Below are 27,017 nucleotides of genomic sequence, written 5' to 3'. Positions count from 1 at the left end.
TCTCAAAAAAAAAAAGAATTCTTGTTTAAATTTCTATTTCTCAGAAGCTCAGAAGAGTGCCACTGAGTTTGGGTTTGGGACTAAATTTTCCAGGAAATATTTTTATTAATGAGTGATTCTTTTCCTCCTCTAGTATGTTATTAATATATTTTTGAGCACCTTTAATACTAAGTATTGTGTCAGTACTTACAATAATACAAAATAATGTACATATTGACGAAGCATGCTTGAAAAATGGTTGAGATTTTAGCACCACGAAAATACCCAGAAAACTGAAGGTCTTAGTTCTAGTAATAGTTGAAAGTTGCTGTGTGCTAACCTATTCAGAACCAGCAATAAATTATGTGTCGTAAACTTCTGTATCCAGCATCAAATTATAGATATTATAAATAATAGACTGGCTGCACACAAAGGTGAAAATATTCAATTAGAAGCTGCATTACAAGGAAATTTAAATGTTATCCTGTTCATTAAACATCTGAATGCATTTTTTAAAAGATTAATTTTACCAGGATCTGTGGTACATAATAGTAAAGTAGCTCTCTAAATCAAAATAGGCTATTTGGAAAATAGATCAGAAAATACCTGAATTAAATGGTATTCACTTTATTTTTATGTATTTTCAAAATTCTTACAGTTCTTTCCACTTTACATATTGCTTTTCAAGTTTGGCACTTAACATCTTACTTAAATATAAAATTATAACATCTTGATATTCTTAGTCTTTTTCATTGACCTATTAATATTAAGCACATATATTTTAAAAGAAACCATTTGTATTTCTTGCGAACTATATTCTTTTCTATTTTTCAGGTACGGATTTTCAAATATGCGCTATATTTCTTCGCTAATTAGTGGTGTTGGTATTTTCATGATGGGTGCAGGACTATCTTGGTACCATGGAGTCATGGGATTGCTTCATCCTCAACCAATAGAATCCCTTCTATGGGTAATCCTCTTTTTTTCTCCTCAGTTTTGATGTCTTATGACATAGTGATTGTGTATAGTAGAAGGCCTTTGTCATATTGGTGTTAAAGAAGGGGAATGACATACACCTTCTTGACTGTGTATTGTAGGGTTATATATCTATAGTTTAATTTTTAGAACGTGACTGAACATAACCTCTAAATCCATAAGATTCAATGATGTTGAACAAGATCTCTGTAGGTACCAATTATCAAGCCCTGCTCCTTGGTTAAAATCTTGGGCAGTTCCATTAATTTCTCCAGTTACTGTTGAAGAACAAGAAAACCTCTGTTCACTTTTGGTCCCAAGAATAGTCTCATTTCAGTAATTAAAATATTCAGACCCACGTAATAGTCATAAGTTGGAACTATATTTGAAGTTAAAGCTTCTCTTTTCCCACATCCTGGGCTTCCTTCAGATAGGAAGCCTGCACTGGGGGAATGGGAGGATAGCAGGATGATCACCTGTATGATCCCGTCTAGGGCTTCTGCCCCTCTCTCCTATTCCCTGGGAAGTGTTGAAGGTTTGGATAGGGGATAAAAACATACCACTTTACTGACTACAATGTTATTTTGCATCGGTTTCCTCTGGCCTTTGTAGATGTTTAAAGCTATCTTTTTTTTTTCTCATGGGCACTTCTTGGAGATTACCCTGCTTGGCTGCTCTGGCTGTGGCTCCCCAAATTGATCACATAGCCTACCCTCTCAGCTTCTGTATCTCATGGTGTGGTTTCCAGACAGTGCTGAAGTTGTCTTGCATTTGGAAAGAATGCCCTTTGAGCAGCTGATCTCCTTATAAAACACTCCTAGGGACCTGTGTGTTAAAACAGACATCTTTAACACACTTTCTGTGGGAGTGCAGGTTTTTTTCTCAAGCCCAATGATCTACTCTGCTGATACAGCCAATATCAGTTAGTAGGCTTGCATATGGATGTATCACTCAGGTATGCATCAGACAGTTTGCTGTGATATCCAATATCCCGGGGAACAGACATCAAGGCTACTAAACCGTCTTAGTAGCTCAACAGCTTTCACCAAAGAAATCTTCATTTTTGGCCTCCTCAATTTCAGCTCTTCTTATGTGGTCTAGAGGATGTGGAGCTAGCATGTAGTCTAGTGGGTAGAGGCCCCAGGTTTGGGCTACCTTCTGTGCAAGGCCTGAATAGATGGTATAACACCTTCTTTTGGAATGTGGGGATACTTGTGCCTATTTTCTTCTCTATTTTGGGTTGTAGTCAGAACTAGACAGAATCAATCTGTCACCTTTTTTAATATCGTGTTACATCATGCAAACCTACTTAATAACAAGCACATTAAACTAGGCTTATTTGTTATTCTTTAGTTTTCTATAGTTTTGATTGACTAGTTTCTTACCATAATACATTTCATATAATTAAAACAAACAAATGTATTTCCTCCATTCTGAAAAGATTTGGCCACTTTATGGGTACTTCATTGTTCTAGCATTCTTCTAATTTGTATAGCATCACTTTATAGAGGCAAAGCACTCTCTGGAGTTAGAGATTATGTAATTAGTTACATTTTCAGTTGTGTGTAAGTTTTAAAACTTCTGAAAGCTCTTGTGTCTTTCAGTAACTAAATGGGTTTCCATTAGACTATGGCCCTTTTTAAAATAGTGTTGGACTAGGTTCAAAGTTTTCAGACCTCTATTTTAGGAAAGCCTAGGGTTCTAAACATTGTTGAAAATTCTGTAGATGTTTGGTTTGAATTTCATTAAAATAAAAAAAATGTGTTGCTAGGTTAACTGTTTTTTTTTTTTTGTACACTCCTGTCTAAAGCTTTTCTTACCATCTTTAATTGAAGAGTGTCCTGGGATTGCAGGGAATGTGGTATTACCAAAAAACAAAAATTGGTTACTGTTTGTAACTACTTATCTTTCTGAATCAGGATTTTCTTGGTATTAGGCATGGAAGCAAAATCCAGACGTTACTTTAGTTTGGGTGTGGATCTTACTGTATCTGGTGTCTACAACTCCTGATATCAAATATTGTACTCATATCTCATTGTACTTCTCATTTGAGTTGTTTCCCATTAGTAACCTTACTGTCTGGCTTAAATTTGAATTCGTGTTTTTGTTTTAGACATTATGGACTTTATATATGAACAATTGTGATTGGAAGTACTTAATTTATGCTTTACTTTAATATTTCTTTTCTAGGCATATTGTATTTTAGCAGGATCATTAGTATCTGAAGGAGGTATGTACTGTCACAAAGTATGTCTCTATTCTTAATTTAGTGATATATATTCAGCTGTCCATTTGTTATAGTTTGCTAAATTCTGTTGATTAAAGAAAAGCAAGTGTGGGAATAGGCATCTAAGCCTTCTCTACTTTTAGGGAGTAAAGTCTTTGTATAATGTACTGTGGTTGTTCCTGTAATGGATAGCTGTGGGGGGTGTGTAAGTGCGCCCTGCCATGGGATGGCATCCTGGCTAGGCCTCATTTCTCTTTGTGTCCTGAGCTGCTAGGATAGGCTCAAGTAGGTGACTATCAGATAGATGCAGGACAATAACTGATGTGGCATGAAAGCGCTTAGCAAGCCCACCATATTTGTGGTTATTTTTAAACTATGTGGTGGTAAGAGGTGTTCCTTACAATTTTCACTTTGCAAACATTATTCCTTGATGGAACCCACTACCACTACTATCGCTGTTACTTGCTGATTTACTAAAAATTGGATAAATGATTATTTTACTTATTTAAAAGGGAAAGTATGTTTCGTTTTTGAGTATCATATCATAATACTCAAAACATTTGAAATGGAGTATAAAAACATAATTAAACTGAACTTTAAAATTAGAGTTTAATAATATTCATCAGAAGAAGCCTGGCTCTTGTGATACAAATATTTCCAAGTTTTTGAAATACACAGCTATAGCAGTATGATGACAGAGAACTGCTAATATCAGTATAAAACTGCCTGATTCACTGCTGTGCTCATGTTTACTTCTGAAACACTGTAACTTTCTATGTATAATGTTCCCTTCATCTATTTTTAAAATTAACATTTTTTATTGACAGATCCTAATTGTATGTGTTTATGGGGCCCCTCATCTTTGAAAGTCTATGAAATGGTTATAACACAACCTGCTTCAAAAGATTGGGAGGCTCAGAAATGATTGTGGTTAGTGTGGTGCTGCCAAATAGCAGCTCTTCAATAAACTAAAGCTGTTGTTATTAGTAATTATATTTAATTATTATGGTTTAGAATTATGGGGTTCATTTTATTATAATGATTAATTAATAATAACTAATTAACATAGAACTTGTACTTATTGCCAACCCTAGTTTTAAAATGTTGTGCTTATTTGTTTATCTTTTGAGATGCCATCTTTAAAGTTTGGAGGCATGAAGTCTCTGTCTTGCTGATATGAATGCTTTTCTTTTAGCAACACTTCTTGTTGCTGTAAATGAACTTCGTAGGAATGCTCGGGCTAAAGGAATGTCATTTTACAAATATGGTATGTATTTTAGAAACCAAGTATTTGTTTCACCTCCCTTATTTGCTTAAAATTACTTAGTACTGTTATTGCTTTGTTCTTAATGGAAATGTACAAAGTATATCTGAATATCATCCCTGTGTGGCTCTTACATATCCTTCAGCCCTTATTAAAAAGAAATGTAGTATAGAAATTTGAACATGGATACTTTATATTTGGATTTGACTTCAGTGAACTAAGATATTTCTTTATATGGTTATATAACTTGAGAAAGTAATTTGACTTTATGTATCAGTTATTGTTGATATTTAAGCCAAGAAACTATGTTTGCATTGAACAAGGTTTTTAAAATCATAATCTCTCATACACTTTTTTATCTTAATTTATATCTTCATTTTAAATGGATACTTATTAAAATGTTACCTGATAGTGTCAAGTTAAGATTTTAGAAATTTTCTTTTCTTATCTCTTCTCCAATGACTAGTAATGGAAAGTCGTGATCCTAGTACAAATGTGATATTATTGGAGGATACTGCTGCAGTCTTGGGAGTTGTAATAGCAGCCACTTGCATGGGCCTTACTTCTATAACAGGTAAATATTTCTTAAATTACAGGTGATTTATTTGTCCTACTTAAATAATTCTCTAATATGTGGGAATTTTCTTATATCATTGAATAATATTAAACCAACAAATTGTTAAATATTAATTCCATACTAATCATTGACTTGTATAAGATATTTGGTCAGCAGAAGTATTCAGGTTTATTTGAATTAAAAATGTCTCTAAATTAGAAATAAGGAAGGCTATTTGTAGAGGATTTCTGTAATGCTGTAAGTCTTTCTAGCTGTGACTTAAAAAATTGTGCAATCACTCTGAACTTTTTATTTACCTATAAAAGTGTGGATAATATTTACCTTGGTAACCTCTTAGGTTTATTAAGAAAATATGAGAGTTTTAATAAACTCTAAAGTTCCAAACAAATATACATAGGTCCTCAAATAACATTGTTTTGTTCAACTTGATTTTGTTATAACCTTGTTGCGAAAAATATCAATTCCTAACTGGAGCTACCATCTCTGTGGAGTTTGCTCATTCTCCCTTTATCTGCGTGGGTTTTCTTTGAGCACTCCAACTTCCTCCCACATCACAATGCTGTGCATGGTCAGTGAATTGGGGTGTCTAAATAGTCCCAATCTGAGTGAGTGTGGGGGTGTGTGTAAGTGTGCCCTGCCATGGGATGGCATCCTGGCCAGGTCTGGTTCCTTCTTGTGTCCTGAGCTGCTAAGATAGGCTCAAGTAGGTGATAATCAGACAAATGCAGGACAATAACTGATGTATGAAAGCGCTCAGCAAGCCTACATATTTGTGGTTGTTTATTTTTGAATTATGTGGTGGTAATAGGTGTTCCTTACAATTTTCACTTTGCAAACATTTATTCTTTGATTTAACCCACCACCCCTACTATTGCCAGTACTCACTGATTGACCAAAAATTGGGTAAATAATTATTTTACATAGTTTTTATTAATTTTTAAAAATGTATATGTAGCCCACATTTATTTCAGTGTTCAATATTAGACATGTTTTGGGTCTTAGAAGTTGAGTGATGTTTTTGTGACCAGAAATATGCCATAGGAACTTAACTCTTTTTTTTTTTTTTTTTTGGAGACAGAGTTTCGCTCTTGTTGCCCAGGCTGGAATGCAGTGGTGCCATCTCGGCTCACTGCAACCTCCACCTCCCAGGTTCAAGTGATTCTCCTGCCTCAGCCTCCCGAGTAGCTGGGATTACAGGCATGTGCCACCATGCCCGGCTAGTTTTGTATTTTCAGTAGAGACGGGGTTTCTCCATATTGGTCAGGCTGATCTCAAACTCCCGACCTTGGGGGTGATCCTCCCACCTTGGCCTCCCAAAGTGCTGGGATTACAGGCGTGAGCCACCGCGCCCTGCCGGAACTTAACTCTTGTTTATATCAGTTAGCTTATGGTAAAGTTGGTTTTGTTATATGTTGTTCCCTATAAAGTCGCAGTTTCTAAGAACCTATTGACAATATAAATGAGGACTTAACCGTATATTGTGGCGCTTGTTCATTTGTCTTTTTCCACCCTTAATGCCAATAATAACTACTGTTGCCTTCCTGTTTCTTTAATTCTAAGTTGTTTCTGTCCTCATTTTGGTAGCTAATTAAGTGTTTTGAGGGCCAATAAAATACAGGTAAATGAAAAGACAGAAATTATATTTTATTTTTATTTTCTAAAACAAAAGAACCATTTAGTATGAAAAGACTCAATTTATGAAGTTGGAATTCTCTTGGAAAGGAACTTCTTCCATTCTTCTCTATTTGTCTTTACATATTTAAAATAATTTTAGGTGACAAGCTTCCACAGTTCTGCAGTGTTTCTTCAAATAGTCTGAAATATGAATACTTCTTTCTCATTCTGAGTGTGCATTTTAATACCAAACCAGCATTCCCTGATGTTTATTGTGATCCAAAATATTTGTAAAAGTGTTGATTGTTTTTCTGGTTGACCATATAGTTTTAGACTGTTTTTGAACATAAATTACTAGCAAAATTTTAGGCTTAAGAAAAGTGTGACTTGATGCAGGCGTCAACTTTGAATAATTTATTTTCTTTTACATAATAATAGAAACCAATCAAATTAAACTTAAAAAAATATGTAATGTATTTTACATGAATTAAATTTTTCTTAATTAGCTAATTTATTCAAATTAAATTAAATAACATGCCAAGAAATAATTTTCTTTAAAAAGGTATTTTCTTTCAGCTAATATTCCTGTGATTTCTTTAAGAGTACATGAATGTATATATTTAAATCAAAATAACTCTTTACATTTGGATTTCTAAAGAGCAGCATTTGATTTTGAGCTCTATAATTACAAAACTTCTAATGGATAATGTTTTACAAGCGGATCATTTTTAACACTTAGTATAGACAAACAAGTTTGCTTTTTAGTGTTATAGCTTAGCAAAATATATGTTTTATCAAGAATTAAAAGAGTTAAATATATTGATGACATTTCATCTTTGGGATAAAAAGACTTGTAGTCAGAAAAGCCATGTGTAAAATTTATCATAAAGATTTAAAATGTATTTATTGGTCTATTATATAAATATTACCTATACATTCATAGATATAAATCAGCCTTTCTCATTGGTTCTGGGAGAGAAGCCCTGACAACCTAAGGCAAATATTAGAATCAGAATCACCTGAAGGGCTTGGGGAAACACAGAATGCTGAAACCCACATCCAGAATTTTTTATTCACGGGCCTGAAATGAGGTCTGACAATTTGCTTTTCTACCAAGTTTTCAAGTGATGGCTGCTGGTCCAGGAACCACACTTTGAGAAGCACCACCTTGAGGCACCTATGGCATGTAATGAATTAAGTTCTCTCCTTTTTTCTAGAATGATACTAGCTATATATCATCCTTGGTTGGATGAGAAGAGAGTCACCCATATTATTTTCTGTAGGGCTTAATTCTCTTACAGAACATTAGTAGGAAGAAGATACAGAAAATGGTTTCTTTCAGCGTTTGATTTCACTGTTATTTTGGTCTATCTGGTGTAGGAAAAGTGCTATGGATATATCTAAAAGAAATGGACTCTTCATTATGTCATTTCTTTGTATTGGTGTCTCTAAATGTGCTCAGAAACTTCACATATGTAATGACAGGTACAAGTAAGAGATCTTAATTATGTCACATAATACTCTTATGAAAGCAAGTTGTAGCATCCTCATTTTGTAGTATATTAAAACTATTAGGAGTCATTAAAGGAAGTAATTAAAGAAATTAGCAATAAATTTCAAGTGCCTTGATTTACTGGTTCTGGTTCTTTGCTCTCTATAATGTTCACTGAAATAATAGAAACTGTTAATTTACTGATTTTTTTATGTGCTTTATTTAGGCAATCCACTGTATGACAGCCTAGGTTCTTTGGGTGTGGGCACCTTATTAGGCGTGGTCTCAGCATTCCTCATCTACACTAACACAGAAGCACTCTTAGGGCGGTCCATCCAGCCAGAACAAGTACAGCGGCTCACTGAACTCCTGGAGAATGACCCATCAGTAAGGTCAGCCTTATTCCAGTAATCCTGTTAAGGCTTACAAAAACATATTAAAAAACAGAAACGCCTGGTTTGTAAATACTTCTAGAGGAAGTTTTGGATTCCTGGTCTTCAGAATGTTTTAATCTGTAACTTTTCAGAATTATAATCCTGGAAGGAAGAAAGAATACACTTAGGAAACTCCTTCTAAGTTTCCTTTTAAATTTTCTATACTTCTAATTTTTAGAGTAACGAGCAGTCAGTTGATATAATGAGAACAGAAGTTTGCAAAGTAGTTGTCTTCTTAGTGGAAATACTTAATGTGGAACCTGCAGAGTTGCCTTATATTCGCATTGCAATTACAAATTGAATATATTAAATTTAAAAAGATTTTTGTTCATTGGGCAATGATTACCAAATAAAATATAATTTATATTTATTTTGAAAATAGACTTTGTTTTAGCTTATTTTAAGTATTTTTCTTATAATCTTTATCTTTTAAATTATGTAAAACTAAAGAACTGGAGACTTAGGAGATAATCAGCAGGAGAGATACAGAATTCTAATAGTGCTTTTCAGTGAAATTCCAGCAGCATTGTGGTTTTATAATGAAATAAAAGAACAAACCTTTAAAAACCCAGTTTTCTACTAACTCGCTCTATATTTTTTCAAACTTTAAAATAAGATTTTTTTGTGTATTATACTTGAAATCTTTAAGTTAAATCTTTTTAAAATGACCTGTATATCTGAAGTAGTAAAATATATTAACGATTACTAGATTTATATTCTATGCCCTATATGTTTAATCTTGAAAAGTAACTATCTCATTGGAACAAGATTAGAAATTGAGAGACGGGCACGGTGGCACACGCCTATAGTTCCAGCTACTTGGGAGGCTGAGGCAGGAGGATCACTGGAGGCCAGGAGTTTGAGGCTAGTGTGCAATAATCATGTCTGTGAATAGCCACTCACTGTGGATAGTCTGGACAGCATAGCAAAACCCTGTCTCAAAAAAAAAAAAAAAAGATTAGAAGTTGAGCATTATGAAAATCAGTATTAGAGTTATTAACATAATGTGAGATAATCCAAATTAATATACTTTCCTTGTGATGTTTTTGTCTGATTTTAGTATTAAGATAATACTGGCTTCAGAGAATGAGTTGGGAAAGGTTCTCTCCTATTTTTTTCGAAGAGTTTGTGAATAATTGATGTTAGCTTCTTTAAATGGTAGAATTCAGGTATCTGGATATGAGCTTTGCTGTGTGGGTAGTTTTTTGATTAGTAATTATATCTCTTGTTATGGATCTGTTCAGATTGTCTTGTTTCTTCTTGACTTAGTTTAAGTAGCTTGTATTCTAGGAATTTGTCTTTTACTTCTGATTTACCTAATTTGTTGGTATACAGCTATTTATAATATTCCTTTGTAATCCATTTTATTCCTTTAATGTTGGTACAAATGTCTCATCTTTCATTTCTGTAATTTGAATCTTCTCTTTTCTTGGTCAGTGTAGCTAAAGGTTTGTTCATTTTCTTGATCTTTCTAAAGAACCAGCTTTTGGTTTAATTGACTTTCTCTGTTGTTTTTCTGTTTTCTTTTTCATGAATTTCTGCTTTAATCTTTATTATTTTTTTCCTTCTGCTTGCTTTCAGTTTAGTTTGCTCTTTTTCCACTGTCTTAAGGTTAAGCTTTTAATTTGATGTTTCTTCTTTTTTAAAATAGACAATTACAGCCACAAATTTTCCTTTTTAAGTATTGCTTTCTCTGCATTCCACACATTTCCATATATTGTGCCATTTTCATTCATGTAATAGTATTTTCTAATTTCTTTTTTTATTCTTTTCAGTTATTTAGGGGAGTATGTTACTTAATTTTTACGTATCTGTGAGTTGCACAGATTTCTTTCCATTATTGATTTATTATTTTGTTCTATTGTGGTCAAAGAATATATTTTATATTAGTTCTGTCCTTTTAAATTTACCAAGGTTTGTTTTATGGCCTTACATATAGTCTTGGATAATATTGATGTGCACTTGAGAAGAATATATATTCTGCTGTTGTTGTATAGAGTGTTCTGTAGATGTTTGTTAGGTTTAACTGGTTTATAGTGACTTCAATTTCCCTAATTATCTTCTTGCTCTATTGTTCTATCCTTTTTTTTTTTTTTTTTTTAGATGGAGTTTTGTTCTTGTTGCCCAGGCTGGAGTGCAGTGGCACCATCTTGGCTCACTGCAACCTCTGCCTCCCAGATTCAAGTGATTCTCCTGCCTCACCCTCCCAAGTAGCTGGGATTACAGGTGCTCACCACTATGACCAGCTAATTTTTGTATTTTTAGTAGAGACGAGGTTTCACCACTGGCCATGTTGGCCAGGCTAGTCTCAAACTCCTGAGGGACGAGGTTTCATCACTGGCCATGTTGGCCAGTCTGGTCTCAAGCTCCTGACCTCAGGTGATCCACCCGCCTTGGCCTCCCAAAGTGCTAGGTGTGAGCACTGCGCCCAGCCTCTGTATCCGTTATTGAAAGTATCGAAGTCTCTAGTTATTGTTGTTGTATCATCTGTTTCTCCCTTCATTTATTCTCGGTTTTGGCATCATATATTTTGGTGCTCTGTTGTTGGTACATACATGTTTATAATTTTGTATATATTGTTTAATAAGTAATGTCTAAAAAAGAGCTATAAACTGAAAGACTGGCAAATTTGAAATTTTCTGGAAGAGTGAAAATCTGTGGATTCAATTATTGGAAAAAATACGTTAGTAATCCAGAAAATTCATACAATTTTTTAAACAGTATATTAGTTACCTACTGCTGTGTGACAAATTGGCCCAAAACTTAGTGGTTTAAACAACATATTAACCATCTTACAGTTTCTGTGAGTCAGGAATCAGGGCACAGCTTATCTGGGTCTTCGACTTCAGGGTTTCTCATAGACTGTAATCAAGGTGTTGACTGGGATTTATAGTCATCTCCTGGGGAAGGGGCTGCTTCTAACCTTACTCACATGATTGTTGGCAAGATTTAGCTCCTTGCCAAACGGGCCTCTTCAATATGGCAGCTTGCTTAATCAAAGCGTGCAAGTTGATAGGGCAATAGAGAGTGAGTGTGAACAAGACAAAAGTCACAGATTAGTCACCTGGTCTTGGAAATGACATCTCATCACTTTGCCATATTTGGTAGGTATAGCCCACATTCAGGGAGAGGAGATCACACAAGGGCTTGCGTATAGGTGGCAGGGATTGATCATCGGGAGCCCTCCAAACAGTTTTCTGTCTGTAGTTAGTTATATGTAAGAACATAAGGAAAAAGTATATCTAAATATATTTATTACTTGCTACTTACATACCAGCCAAATAATGAAATATGTTAATACTCTGTGAAGACTAAAGTAGAAATGATTTTTAAAAATGAATAAATATGTTCTGTGAGTTACCAGGAGAGAAAAAATGATATAGCCTCTTGCCAATCTGAAAAAGTTTTGTTTTAACTTGAGCACATGTAACTATAAATATTAAAACATTAATTCTTATTTCACCCTTGATGGTTGATTAAAATATAGCTTCCTTATAGGGATAAAAAATTTTGGACTCAGTGTTTAGTAACCTGCTCAGGATCCCTCAGAAATTAGGGTATAACGTTTTAAGAATACTTGTTGTCTTACGTAGGCTTGTTTTTCTACTAAATCTCCATGTCCTCAGAATTCAGAGTATTTTGTTATTTCTTATATATGCTGTACAGAAAAGATCTTACAGTGATCACTGTAGAAAGAAGAGAATTTCTCAACAGTTTCTAGGGAAGATTGATTACTGAGGGTTAGAGCAGGAGGGGTGAAAAGTAGTTATGCCTGAGTATCTGCTTTCCTGTCTGGGAGGCAAAAGGGTATGATGCAAAGACCACTGGGCTTGGATATCTGAAGAGCTGGGCTGGGGAGTCCTAGTCTGCTGTTTACTAGCTGAATTACCTTGAGCAAGTAACTCATGCCCCTCTAGGATGGTTTTATCATATGTAAAATAAAGATGTCACCCTATCCACTTATGAAAACCATCCATTAAATGCCTGCCTTATAGTTCTTACTATATTAAACATTTTATATATGTATTAGCTCATTATTCCTCACATCAATTCCCATGTGGCAGTTATTATTAACCTCATTCTAATAGAGAACTTCACAGCATTGTATGAAGACTTTTAAAGAAGCTAGTGAACATACAATTGGTTAATATACTCTAAAACACCATTATAAATTAAAACAAATTTTTATATGGCATTTAGGAAATTGATAAGTGGATGTATGGGGACAAAGGCTTATGAGATAACATGACATTTTAGAAAATTGATTTAGAGTTAATGAATATATATATATATATATATTTTTTTTTTTTTTTTTTTTTTTTGAGACAGAGTCTTACTCTGTTGTCCAGTAGGCTGGAGTGCATTGGCACAATCTGGGTTCACTGCAACCTCTGCCTCCCAGGTTCCAGCAATTCTCCTGCCTCAGCCTCCCGAGTAGCTGAGATTACAGGCATGCACCACCATGCCTGGCTAATTTTTGTAGTTTTAGTAGAGACAGGGTTTCACCATATTGGCCAGGCTGGTCTCAAACTCCTGACCTCAGGTGATCCTCCCCCCTCGGCCACCCAAAGTGCTGGGATTACAGGCATGAGCCACTGCGCCCAGCAGAGTTAGTGAATTTTTCATACACGAGCTTTATAATTCATATATATAAATTACCATAAAATAATATTCATTAAGTTTGCACCTTTGTATGATACCATACCAAAAAAAAAGCTAAATGGACAGGCCTTGGAAAATGATAGGTGGTACCTAATGGTGAATACTCTGAAGCCATCTTAGTCCATTCTCGTAACTAGTGGGGAAAAAAACAGTAATTCAAGCCTTTGTGCTATTAAAGTATATATATGTGTATGTATGTATAAATAAATTTGTATGCATTGTTGTTGATTGCAGGGCAATTCATGATGTTAAAGCCACAGATCTGGGATTAGGTAAAGTAAGATTTAAGGCAGAAGTAGATTTTGATGGGCGAGTTGTTACAAGATCATATTTGGAAAAACAAGATTTTGACCAAATGTTACAAGTAAGTTTATTTATTGTTTTCTTACATAACTGAGGGTTAGAAAAATGCTTTTAAGGTAAACAAAATGAAATTTTTTTTATAGATCTTAAAGACACTTTAGCTCTCAACTTATTAGGTTTCCAAAATTTAACAGAGACCTTTATATTTACTATGGAGGGGTTCAGAGGAGACAGCAGAAGAACAAACTTACTATTACGTGCTTGCTATGTGCATTTAATCTTTTTTTATCTAATTTACCCTCAACAACCCTGTTATTTCAACAATGAAATAACATTTTTATTTTAACATATATAGAAATTGAAACACAGAGAGATTAAGTAACTTGCCTTAAGTTGTAGGGCCATAGAGATGGAGTCATACATGAATCGAGATCTGCCTGACTCCAGAATCCATTTTTTTATTAAGAATAGTTTAAAAGAGAATTTATAAAACAGAATATAATGAACAGCACAGATGTTACCACTTGCCCCTGTCAAATCTTAACATTTTGCTATAGTGTGTTTGCTTAAGGTCTTAAAAAAGGAAATAATTACAAAAACAGTTCAAGCCCCCATTTTCTCTTTCTATATCTCATTCTTCTTCTTCCATCCCTAGAATTAAACATTATGCTGAATTTGGTACCTGTCTTTTCCATTCAGATTTTTATACTTTTCAGCATTTTTTAGTATAATATGTAACATTTTGAATGTTTAAAAATTGGTATAAATGGTATCCTACTGTATGCATCTCTACAATTGGCATAACGACATATTTTTTAGATTCTTCCGTGTTAACTTATAGATTGCTAGTCAGTTTACTTTCATTCTTATAGAGCATTTCATCCTATGAATATGCTGTAATTTATTTATTTTGTCTCCAGTTGATGGACATTTATATTACTGTTAGAAACAATGCCATGGCTGGGCGCGGTGGCTCACGTCTGTAATCCCAGCACTTTGGGAGGCTAAGGTGGGTGGATCACGAGGTCAAGAGATCGATACCATCCTGGCCCACATGGTGAAACCCCGTCTCTACTAAAAATACAATAATTAGCTGGGCGTGGTGGCGCACGCCTGTAGTTCCAGCTACTTGGCAGGCTGAGGCAGTAGAATTGCTTGAACCTGGGAGGTGGAGGTTGCAGTGAGCCTAGATCGTGCCACTGCACCCCAGCCTGGGCAACAGAGCGAGACTCCGTCTCAAAAAAAAAAAAAAAAAATGAAAGAAACAATGCCATGATTGCATTCTCACACGTTTCCTTGTTCACATCTATGAAAATTTCTTTAGTATGGTGTATATATAGATAGCTAGATTTTAAATAGGTTGGCCATTGGGTGTACTTACCTTCAGCTTGCCTAGGTCTTACCAAGTTATTTTCCAAAGTGTGTCAATTTAACTTCCATCATTGTATATCAAAGTTCTTGCTTCATATTCTTACATGATTGTATTAATAGAGTTATTAAATTTTTGCCAGTTTGATAGGTGTGAAATAGTATCTTGTTCTAATTTTATTTCTTGGAGCATTGAGGTTAATAAACATTGAAGTTCATTGACCAGTGGGATTTCCTCTACATTGCTCCCTGATTTTTCATGTTTTAAGTTCATTTGTATTACACTTATAGATTTGAAAGGTCTTTATTTTATTGTATTGTATTATTATTTTTTGAGACAGAGTCTCGTGCTGTCGCCCAGGCTGGAGTGCAGTGGCACGATCTCAGCTCACTGCAACCTCCGCCTCCCAGGTTCAAGAAATTATCTACCTCAGCCTCCCAAGTAGCTGGGATTACAGGTGCCTGCGACCACACCCGGTTAATTTTTGTATTTTTAGTAGAGATGGGGTTTCACCATGTTGGCGAGGCTGATCTTCAACTCCTGGAAAAGTCTTTATTTTTAATATCCTGGATGCTAATTCGTACTTGTATATATGCAGTTTTTTTTTCTAGTTTATAACTTCCTTTTCTTTTTGTTGTTATACAAAATGTTTAATATGATTTTTAATTTTAATGTCAGATTTATAATCTTTTCCTCTGTGCTTTTTATTCTTTTGCATGAAAAATCCTTCCATATCCCATTATCATAAAAATATTCTCTTCTCTTCTAGTAGTTTTGTGGTTTGTTTTTTACCCTTATGTCTTTCATCCACTTCGAATTATTTTAATGGTCTGACATAGGGATTCAATTTTTTTTCTTAAGGGAAAATATCCTAACACTATTTATTGACTATATTATTTCCCCAGTAATTTTGTAGTGCTACCTCTGTGTAGTATTATACTCAGTTTTCTTCATCTGAATTGTTTTGGAAATAGGTAATCCATTGCCTGTGGCTTAAAGTTTTAAAAATGTTCATTAAACTTAATGGTGTTTGTTATAGGTTTTTTTTTTTTAAGGAGTCATAAGTATACCATTATGGTTTTTAAAAAATTTATTTTCCTGTTTTCATTTTCTTTATAGGAAATTCAAGAAGTGAAAACTCCTGAAGAACTAGAGACCTTTATGCTTAAACATGGAGAAAATATTATTGATACTTTAGGAGCTGAAGTAGATAGACTTGAGAAGGAACTGAAAGTAAGATGTATTCATAAAAATAACATAATGATAATGTCAGCTATTTTTTTGAGTACTTGCTCTACAACAGACACTAAGTGCATCCATCACATGCATGCTTTAACCCACTCATAACTCCACAATGTGTAGGTATTTATAAGCAAGAAAATGACTGGGTTAGATAAGTTGAATAATTTACCCAAGGAAATAGGGAAATTGTGATTTGAACCAGATTCTTTACTTTTAAACACTATTTTATGCAGCCTGCCTAGTTTCTAAAATAGTCAAAGGAGTTTTTTTTGTTTGTTAATAAACAAGCATTTTGAAAGTTCCTAGAGAAAGATGAAAAGGAAACTTTAGACTCTGGTCAAAAGTTAGAAAAAATAGAATGTATATCTTGCTTTTAGTCCATTTGAAATTATTTTCTATTTTTGTTTGTTTCTATTCAATTGGAGGTTATTGTAATTTATTGATTATGTTACTGAAATATTACCTGATCCTGATCAGGTTGTCTTTTAAAATGTCTCAGTGTTCTCAAATTGCCATTTATTGGCATTTGAATTCTGTTTGCAATGAATACAAACTTGTAAATGATCTTTAATGTATATAATTTGTTGAAGGCAGTGCTTTTTCTTCAGTTGATATTGACCATTCTTTAATTTTGTAAAAAATTGAAGAAAAAAACTTCCATTTCTACTTTACAAGTTTTCCTTTGAGAATCTAGATATCTGATTAGATTAATACAAGTACTTCAAATAAGATTTTGTTAATGTTATAGTTCATGAGCTTTATCCGACATAATTTTTGAATTTTCTAGATGAGCGTTTCTCAAATATTTTGGTCTTAAGACTCATTCTTAAAAATTATTGCAGACCCCAAAGAGATTTTATTTATTTGAGTTATAGTTATTGATATTTCCCAAATCATGCATGAAAGTAGATAAATTTTAAAATATTTATCATTTACTTTTAAAAACATACACCTATTTAATATAAATAACTCTGTTGCCTAGGCTGGAGTGCAGTGGCATGATCTGGGCTCACTGCAACCTCCGTCTCCTGGGTTCAAGCAATTCTCCTGCCTCAGCCTCCCAAGTAGCTGGGACTACAGGCGCCTGCCACCATACTCGGCTAATTTTTGTATTTTTAGCAGAGACGAGGTTTCACTATGTTGGCCAGGCTGGTCTCGAACTCCTGACCTCAAGTGATCTGCCTGCCTTGGCCTCCCAAAGTGCTGGGATTACAGGAGTGAGCCACCCCACCCAGTCACATTTTTTTTTTTTTTTAATTGAGATGGAGTCTCGCACTGTCGCCCGTGCTGGAGTGCAGTGGCGCGATCTCAGCTCACCGCAGCCTCCGCCTTCCAGGTTCAAGGGATTCTCCTGCCTCAGCCTCCCAAGTAGCTGGGATAACAGGCACCCACCACCACACCCGGCTAATTTTTGTTTTGTTTTGTTTTGTTTTGTATTTTTAGTAGAGACAGGGTTTCACTATGTTGGCCAGGCTGGTCTTCAACTCCTGACCTTGTGATTTGCCCGCCTCAGCCTCCCAAAGTGCTGGGATTACAGGTGGGAGCCACCGCTCCAAGCCCACATTTTTATATAAAGAGTTATATTTTCCAAAATGAAAAAACGTAGTTAGAAGAGTGATATTTCACATTTTTGCAAAAGTCTCTTATGCTTGGCTTAGTAGAAGACAGCTACATTCCCATATCTGCTTCTGCCTTCAGTTATAGTGATTTGATTGTTTGGCCAAAGAATATGAAGGAAAGGGAAAACTGTTCCTGTAGCCTTTTGAGATAATTGTGATATTCTCTTTTGGTGTTATAACAGCTGGTAGAAACCAAATCAATGAATGAACTTTTCATATGCTACTTGCGAAGTAGGGGGCACAGTCTACAAGACTGTCCTTCCTTCTAATACCAACTATGAGTTCAGGAAGTTCCCTAGAGCACCTTCAGGTTTAATAACTCGCTAGGACTCTTAGAACTCACCGAATCATGTTATACCCATCATGGTTTGGTTTATTACAGGGAAAGGATACTGATTGAAATCAGCCAACAGAAGAAGTGCATAGGGCAGGGTCCAGGAAAGTTCCAAACATGAAGTTTCAGTTGTCTTTTCTCTGTAATGTATAGTATTACTCTCCTGGCAATGAAGTGTGACAGTAGCATGACTTGTTGCCAACCAGGAAGCTCATCTGAGACTTGATGACCAGAGATTCTATTGAGGCTCCATAGTTGACTGCCTAAGTGGCTGACCTTTTGTCTCTAGCCCTTCTAGAGGTAGAGCAGATACTGTGTGGCCAAAGGCCCCCATCATATATCACATTCTAAAGTTAATGCCCCCAGATAAACAAAGACACTCTTAGGCAGGACATGTCAAGGGCCTAGAAATTCCCTCCCGGTTATGGAGAACAAAAGCCAAACCTCCCTTTGGGTAAGATTAATTCTCTACTATACACTGTTATATTAAAATCTGTTGGTCTGTCTTTACACTCTGAATGCATCCTTTACCCATGCATGATTCTATAACATTATGAATTAGTATTTTGGAAAATACCGGTTCACAGAAGTACATAGATCTTTCAGATGTTGATACATTTCTAAATATGGGTACACTCTCAGGCTGATGGGGTGGATATGTTTTTCAACTTAAATTTCCACTTAAAAGCTCAGCATTTTATCATTAGCAACAAATACTGTTGTTTCCCTTGAAATAAGACTCATTTTGTTCATTTTTTAGGAGATGCCTGCCAAATACCCAAATTTGAATAAACCAAGTTTGTTAATCTTTCAAATAAAAATATACTCTAGATTAAAAAGCAGTTTATTCAGCTCACAACTTAAGCAGTCACAGAAGTACCTTTACATACTTTCCATTTTGTCACAGTATTTTTAAAAATGAACTCAAGGGTTGAGGTTTAATAAAATGGATACATTTGCTATTTCATGAAAGACTTTTTAAAATGAAACTGGCTTTTTTTTTATGTCAAGTGTGGAACAGTAGAGACAATGACTACTGGTATTGTTTGATGCCATTTGCATTGAATTGTGCAAAGGTGCAAGCAGTTTTACCCACCATTGTTTTTATGCCATCAGGAAATGTCAACATAGTAAAAAAAGCAAAGAATGTCTTACAGTTACTATGAAAATAGTTCTGACCTTAGAGTCCCCCTAAAAAGGTCTCAGGACCCCAGCAGTCCTTGAACCGCACTTTGCAAACAACTAATCTATATAAAATGTGAGACGATGGTTATTTTTATGCAAGGTAGCACAAGATTGAATAAACTTTGCTCTTTATTCTATTTGTTTTTACTTTGCTGGCAAGGAAAATAATGGACTAAATATTTGCTTTACGTTTTAGTAGATACAAGAAATCAGAAGCCAGATTTAAGAATAATCAATAAATTGGTCATTGTCACCTACATTTACTCTTATAACAATCAGACTTTATTGTTTTTGTTTAGCTAACTTTGTACTTTAACTAGAGGCTATTAAATCATTAATAATGTTTTTGAATTATGTAAGTCTTTCATACCAGGAAGCTAAGTATAATCCACACATTCAGGTGGAAACATCTTTGGCTAAGATAATAAAGCATGGCCGGGTACAGTGGCTCACGCCTGTAATCCCAGCACTTTGGGAGGCCAAGGCGGGTGGATTGCGAGGTCAGGAGATCGAGACCATCCTGGCTAAAATGGCGAAACCCCGTCTCTACTAAAAATACAAAATATTAGCCTGGCGTGGTGGCGGGCGCCTGTAGTCCCAGCTACTCCGGAGGCTGAGGCAGGAGAATGGCATGAACCCAGGAGGCGGAGCTTGCAGTGAGCCGAGATCGAGCCACTGCACTCCAGCCTGGGTGACAAAGTGAGACTCCATCTCAAAAAAAAATAAAAATAAAAATAAATAAATAAAATAAGATAATAAAGCATAATTAATTTGAAGTCAAAGGACATGTTCATAGTTGAGGTGCCAAACCAAAAGGGAATGCATTAATGTAATTGTTTTTCTTAGTCATGAAAATAAGCTGATTTTCTTTTGAAAACTAAAACTTTGTTCACTGGCATATTCCTTCATTTTTAGTATCTCAGTTTAAATTGTAATTATTATTGGATTATTTTGGAAGGTCACACTCATTTATATAATTCTGTACCAGTGGAGTCATCTCTGTTGAGTAATGCCATTGAGTGTTGAAATAGATTATATTTTTGGCTTAAAATTCCAGAACTTGTGGCTGGGCACAGTGGCTCATGGCTGTAATCCCAGCACTTTGGGAGGCCAAGGCGGGTGGATCACCTGAGGTCAGGAGTTCAAGACCAGCCTGACCAATATGGTGAAACCCCATCTCTACTAAAAATAGAAAAATTAGCTGGGTAGTAGTCCGAGCTACTTAGGAGGCTGAGACAGAATTGCTTGAACCCGGGAGGTGGAGGTTGCAGTGAGCCGAGATTGTGCCACTGCACCTCAGCCTGGGCGACAGAGCAAGACTGCATCTCAAAAAAAAAAAAAAATTCTAGAACTTTTGTATAGTTATTTGTAAAGGTGTTAAAAATAATAGAGACTAATTCATAGATTCCCATATTACAATATGGGAACTACAAGATTAATATAAAATGTATCTTATTATTTTGAAGTTCTTTGACCTGTTAAACATTTGTCTTATCTCTGTATTTCAGAGTATAGATAAACCTTTCTCCTATCCCTCCATTAAGTTTTTTGTTTATGATGATTAGTGGAAATTAGTTCATTAGGAGGCTGCTGTAGCATTTATAAATTCCTTATAAATAATGTCTGAATTAAATGCTCTGTTCTTTATTTTGCCTTTGTTTCTCCAGTTTCTCTTAAAGCATTGTTTTGAATGAATCTGCAGCATTGTAAAATAAATTATGTAATTTGGGCTTTAACTCTCTGCAAGTATTGGAATAAAATCCTCATGGTGTGTAAAATAGCCTAATCAGTATTGAGCAATGCAAGGAATATAGATTTTAAAGTATTTGTTGAATAAGTGGATGAAAATTTTAAGTTGGATACCAATTATTGATTTTCAGTTCTGTTCAATAAATATAGTTTCTACTATATACATGATGTCTTGCTAGGCAGTAAACATTGAATTTTAAGGATATTAATCATGTTTACTCATTCAGCATATATTGTGTGCTATGTATTGTGCACATATACTTTTATAAATTTGATTAGTTTACTCTGAAAACTTGATTTTAAAAAGCAGAGCAAATTTTTAGGCTTTTTTTTTAGATAAAGCTTTTATTAGTACACATTTGTTTATATCATGCTTTTTAGATAGAAGAGTGTCAAACTTTTAATGAACAGGTAAATTTTTCAAGTCATATTAGGATAGGTAAGGGTTGATTGGAATAGGAAGATACAATTTCGTTTCATTTCTGTTTGGAGAATTTTTTTTTAATTCCATATTGAGTTTAAGGAGTTCTAGAGACAGGGAATAGTTTTAAATAAGGAAAAAGTTGAGAACAAAAGTGTGTCCTCCTTGTTAAAAGGTCCCTGGTCATTCCCACATTAGGATCTAAGAGGAAAGTACCCCCAGGCACACCTGAGCGACACTAGTTATAAGAAAAATCCCTGTGTGCACTCAGTAGAGTGTTCTTGCTGGAGCAAAACTCCAATATTCTGCCAGATTTTGTTTTTATAACTGGATGCCTTTAATACCAGTAATATGCACATGGTCCTAGGATATTTTTAAGCTAGGAATCCTAACTGAATCATTTACAGGAACTTTTATCCCCTTTTGATTTATTTTTGCAATTTTTATCAATAATGCACAAAGTTTATAAAGTCAAATAGAACTGAAAAGATTATAACAGAAATAACTATCACTGCCTCACCTGCCTCAGTACTTATATTTTAAGAGATAACCATTTTTAATACTTTTAGTATGTCTTTATTTACTGCCGTATTTCTACATAAAAGTCTTATACTACTTCTCTTGATTTAACAGTATTTCCTCTACTATAGGTGTAGATTTAGTTCTTGTATACACTACTTTCTGTCCTCCCTTCTCACAGTATTCATATATTACATTTTATTATATTTGTAATTCCCCTCAAGTTGATTTAGGTGCCCTTCCTTTGTGCACTCACAGGAAAAAGAAACCCAAAATCTTTACTTTGCTCTGTGGTAGCCGAGTGTTGTAATTGCCTACTTAATTTACCTATATCACCTCACTACTGAACGTAAGTCCACTGAAGGCAAATACTGTTTGTTCCCAGCTCATTGTCATATACACTTCAATGCCTGGCACAGAGTAGGCATGTAATAGTAGACAGTGTTGGTTGTTATTGAAGTTCCTTAAGCATATAAGATTTTTAACAACCTCATTTCTCTGTGTCTTTCCAGCCTCATTACCAACCCTATCCTTTTTGCAGCTTCTGTGCTAGCTATACCATAGTGCAAGTGCACACTTTGCAGGCTGTCTCACTTTGCTGATGTTGTGTTTTCTGTCTAGACACTCTTCATTATCTACCTGGAAGGCTCACCATATGCAGACCCAGCTTAGATATTATATCCTCAGTGACATTTTCTAGATCTCATGAGCAAAATGGCTGTCTCATTTTTGCTCCCAGTGTTATTATTTAGTACAGTGTAATAGGAGCTTGGGGTCTGGAATCAGGCCTGGAGTCAGGCCTAGAATCAATCCTGGCTCCATCACCTACTAGCAGTGTGACTTCAGACAGATTAGTTAATTTCTACATACTTCAGTTTTCCCATGTATAAGATGGAAATAGTAATTAGGTTATGAGGCTTTTAAAACACACATACATGTGCACATGTAACACAGTACTTGATACATGAGGAAGCAAGCAATAAATGTAACTATTATTAGCTCTAATACTTTAACTTGTAGATGGTTACTGCTATGCTTCTCTCCCTAGCTAAACTGAGTCACTCAGGGTCAGGAACAGAGTCTTTTTTAATCATCATAGCTCTGTTTTCTAGCACAGGGCCCGGCCCAGGAATATATGGATTGTTGCTAAAATATATCAAATGAGTGGTTGTCAGTTGACTCTTTTTGATTATTATTGTTTTGCAGTGATTTTCTTTTCACCACACAAAAATGTGTATTTCCAGTTCTTTGCAATGCTTGGCATGTACTAGATCTTTAATGTAATTTTGTATTAACAAACTCATGCACAAAGTTAGGAATGTGGGAATACTTATTGTACTGTTTATAGTATGTCTATTTACCTATTGATCTTATTTTTTTTCTTATGCAACTATTTCTCTCGTTAGTATGCTATAGTGAAATAGTTTGCAAATGTTTTCATTGGCTCTAATGATCAAAAGGAATAAAAAGAAACAAGATTTTCTTTTGCTACGAATAACGTGGTGGTGATTTTTCTTTCCAGAAACGAAATCCTGAAGTTCGACATGTAGATTTGGAGATACTGTGAGTTTGATGGAATGAATCACCTGGGTGGGGACCTTGGAAACAAGTTTGTCCGTCCACTCTACAAAGTTTCCTCCTTTCCTACACTGAAGGACTCAGTGCCGTGCAGAAGCCTTTTTTTTTAAGATGAAGGAAATATTTCATGTAAAGAGCAATTCAGCAGGACACAGAACTAAAACTACTACTTACATCTAAGAGACACACTACAAGTTGAATCAATTTGAAAATCATGTTTTTATGCTTCCATAGGGAACATTTTGGTTATTTAAATTGTTCATAATATCCCATATTTCACCTGTTCAGTGTATACTGTACTTTGCAATCATCTTTCCTTTTTTCACATTGGTAAAAATAAGTGGCATCCATAGGATCATGATTTTTAATTTGTTGCCTCTGAAGATTTCACTCCATCAAGATCTGCCAATCTTGAATATTCTGGCTAAATCTGGTTTTTAAACAGTCACTCCGTTTCAAAGTCTGTCTTTCCTTATAGAATGTGGAAATTATTTCTCCATACATTGTGATTTTGACCTGAGTGCTAAGAGAATCACTCTCCTTACCTAGTTATCTACAAATGTTCATTCCAGAAATGTTTAGTTACTGAATTGAATGAAGACATCTCAGTACACTCTTTTAGGTCATAGTAGTTGCCATTTTGTAAAATTTCTTTTTTTCTTCTTTGCTCTTTTACCCTTATTTGGTTTAATTTTTCTAATGTTAGGAGATATAGTCCTAGATATTTCCATGGGCCAGTGTGATGACTTTTTTTTAAATGAGGTTCAGTACCATAATGTTTGTTTACTGGGAGATAATGCATTTATAAGCATTTTAAAATTCTGTAAAATGGGTTAGAAATATTTATAATTTTACAGGCAGGACAGCATTTGACTTTTATTTAAAAGGCGGCACTACTTGCGTAAATCTGAGCTGTGGGATATTTCTTGCTTTAAGAGAGAGACAGAATCTGTCACTGAAACTCATGGTCATGATTTTGTATAATATAGTTCATACTGTGTCTGTGAGTTTCTTCCAGTTACAAATGGGCATTTAGCATAGTTATATTGACTATAACATGTAAGTAAATAGCTTTCTACTTGACCCTAAGTTATCAAGGTGAAAAAAACATGCAATTCAGTAATTGAAAATGTGGTGAAAAGCTGCAGCTGTCATCATCAAAACAACTCATAACGTACTTTAAAATGTTCAGGTAGCAGTGAGCATTGTTCATATGAGAATGGCGGCTGGGTGATCTCTTTGCTGAATAAGTGAGTTGTTAACATGTGGGCCCAACTTCCTGTGTGAGATCTGTGTCTTAAAACTTACTGAAATGGAAATTTATGAATTATTGCAAATTGTAATGCTGGAAACAAAAAATAAATCCTTGGTTAAAGGGTTTGTAATGGTGATTTTTGATCCAGAAATCTCATTTACTGGAAAATTGTGAGTCTTTACGTTGGTGTATTTTTCTTTTCTTTTCTTTTCTTTTTACTATTACAGAGTATTTTGCATGCTGTACATTTTAAGTGAAATAACATTCCAGTTTTATTTTATTATTATTTTTTGAGACGGAGTCTTGCTCTGTCACCCAGGCTGGAGTGCAGTGGTGCAATCTTGGTTCACTGCAAGCTCCGCCTCCTGGATTCACGCCATTCTCCTGCCTCAGCCTCTCCGAGTAGCTGGGACTACAGGCGCCCGCCACCACGCCCGGCTAATTTTTTGTATTTTTAGTAGAGACGGGGTTTCACCGTGGTCTCGATCTCCTGACCTCGTGATCCGCCCGCCTCGGCCTCCCAAAGTGCTAGGATTACAAGCGTGAGCCACCGCACCCGGCCCCCAGTTTTATTTTTAAGATGGAAAATTGTTTTTTATATATATATAATTTGATACTCTATTCTTACAGTTTCAAATTCCTTACCACTTCTTTACAAAAAAAAACTTTGTTTTTTTACCTGTTATGATTCATTCTATACTTCTTCCTTCCCCTTTCCCACTTGCCATTTGTTACTTCATGTCATTGCCATATGAGAAAGTACCAAATTATATCCAGTTTCCTCCTAGTGATATTACTCTGAAAAATTTCACAAAGTCAGACAAGAATAATTAACTCATTTTTTTTCCCAAGACGACCCTCAAAGTTAACGTGCAGCAGGTATTCCAAATGGTAATTTTTTTTTAGGATTCCCTAAAAAAAGCCAATTTCTGATATTTCTCTTTAAATCTAATTTTGGTTGAGGTCATGCCATTCTTAAATAATAATTGAAGGTTTATGTTGCCATCTTTTCTAATTCTGTTTTGCACTGATAAACTTACATAAAGTTTGTTTATGTAAAATAAGACATAAAGGAGTATAACATATCAAGGAATTTGAGTATTTATGTGGAATCAGGAAATTTTTCTAGAGTCATTGAATTTTAAAATCAGAGAATTTGGGCTGGATGTGGTGGCTCACGCCTGTAATCCCAGCACTTTGGGAGGCTGAGGCAGGAGGATTGCTTGAGCTCAGGAGGTCAAGACCAGCCTGGGCAACACAGCGAGACCTCATCTCTACTAAAAAAAAGTTAGCTGGGTGTGGTGGTGCTCACCTGTGTTAGTCCATTCTCACACTACTATAAAGAAATCCCTGAGACTGAGTAATCAAGAAAAGAGCTTTAATTGGCTCACGGTTCTGCAGACTGAACAGGAAACATAGCAGCTTCTGCTTCTGGGGAGGCCTCAGGAAACTTCATTCATGGCAGAATACGAAGGGGAAGCAGTCATAGCCAGAGGAAGAGCAAGAGGTGGGGGAGGGGGTTGGGGGTGAGGGGTAGGTGCCACACACTTGTAAACAACCAGATCTCATGAGAACTCACTATACAGTACCAAGAGGGGAAGGTGCTAAAGTATTTATGAGAACTCTGCCCCGTGATCCAGTCACCTCCCACCAGGCCCTACCTCCAAAATGGGATTACAATTCGACATGAGATTTGGTGGGGACACAGATCAAAAGCATATCAGCACCTGTAGTCCCTGGGAGGCTGAGGTGGGAGGACCACTTGAGCCCCAGAGGTCGAGGCTGCAATGAGCTATGATCATTCCACTCCAGCCTGAATGACAGAGTGAGATCCTGTCTCAAAAAGTCAGAGAATTTGGATCTCTTTCTCCAAAAATAAGGCTATATTTAGTTTTTCAAGTTTCTTGTTATTTTACCAAATTAATGTTTCTTACTTTGTATCTACTTTAGCATATAGCATTTGAGTATTAAAACATACAAATCATTTTTAAGGAAAATATTCTCTGCAGGAGAATAATTACAAAAATAATACTAGACAGAGGAGGGGCAGTCAAGAGTCTATGATTGACTCCTTCTTGCCCAAAACTAAAATCTAGGATTTATCAAAGGTGAGGTATACAGTGGTCCCTGACTTACAATGGTTGCACTTTAAGAATTTTTGAGTTTATGATGGGTTTATTGGTACATACCCATAATAAGTAAAAAGCATCTGTACCTAC

General features: G+C 35.2%; 1 protein-coding gene across 1 annotated transcript in view; it reads left to right on the top strand.

Annotated features, from left to right (window-relative positions):
• Positions 1-24,932, top strand: part of SLC30A9 (solute carrier family 30 member 9) — a 99,247-nt gene extending 74,315 nt beyond the window's left edge. The window contains exons 11-18 of the mRNA XM_003258632.3: positions 814-949; positions 3,145-3,184; positions 4,377-4,448; positions 4,912-5,019; positions 8,355-8,520; positions 13,459-13,588; positions 16,016-16,129; positions 23,488-24,932. Coding sequence (XP_003258680.2) covers positions 814-949; positions 3,145-3,184; positions 4,377-4,448; positions 4,912-5,019; positions 8,355-8,520; positions 13,459-13,588; positions 16,016-16,129; positions 23,488-23,532 — 811 coding nt within the window. The 3' untranslated portion in view covers positions 23,533-24,932. The remainder of the gene's footprint in view (positions 1-813; positions 950-3,144; positions 3,185-4,376; positions 4,449-4,911; positions 5,020-8,354; positions 8,521-13,458; positions 13,589-16,015; positions 16,130-23,487) is intronic.
• Positions 24,933-27,017: the final 2,085 nt, after the last annotated feature.

Source organism: Nomascus leucogenys, chromosome 20, assembly GCF_006542625.1.
Source record: "Nomascus leucogenys isolate Asia chromosome 20, Asia_NLE_v1, whole genome shotgun sequence".
NCBI classification, from domain to species: Eukaryota; Metazoa; Chordata; class Mammalia; order Primates; family Hylobatidae; genus Nomascus; species Nomascus leucogenys.
This window is presented reverse-complemented; position numbering and strand designations above follow the sequence as displayed.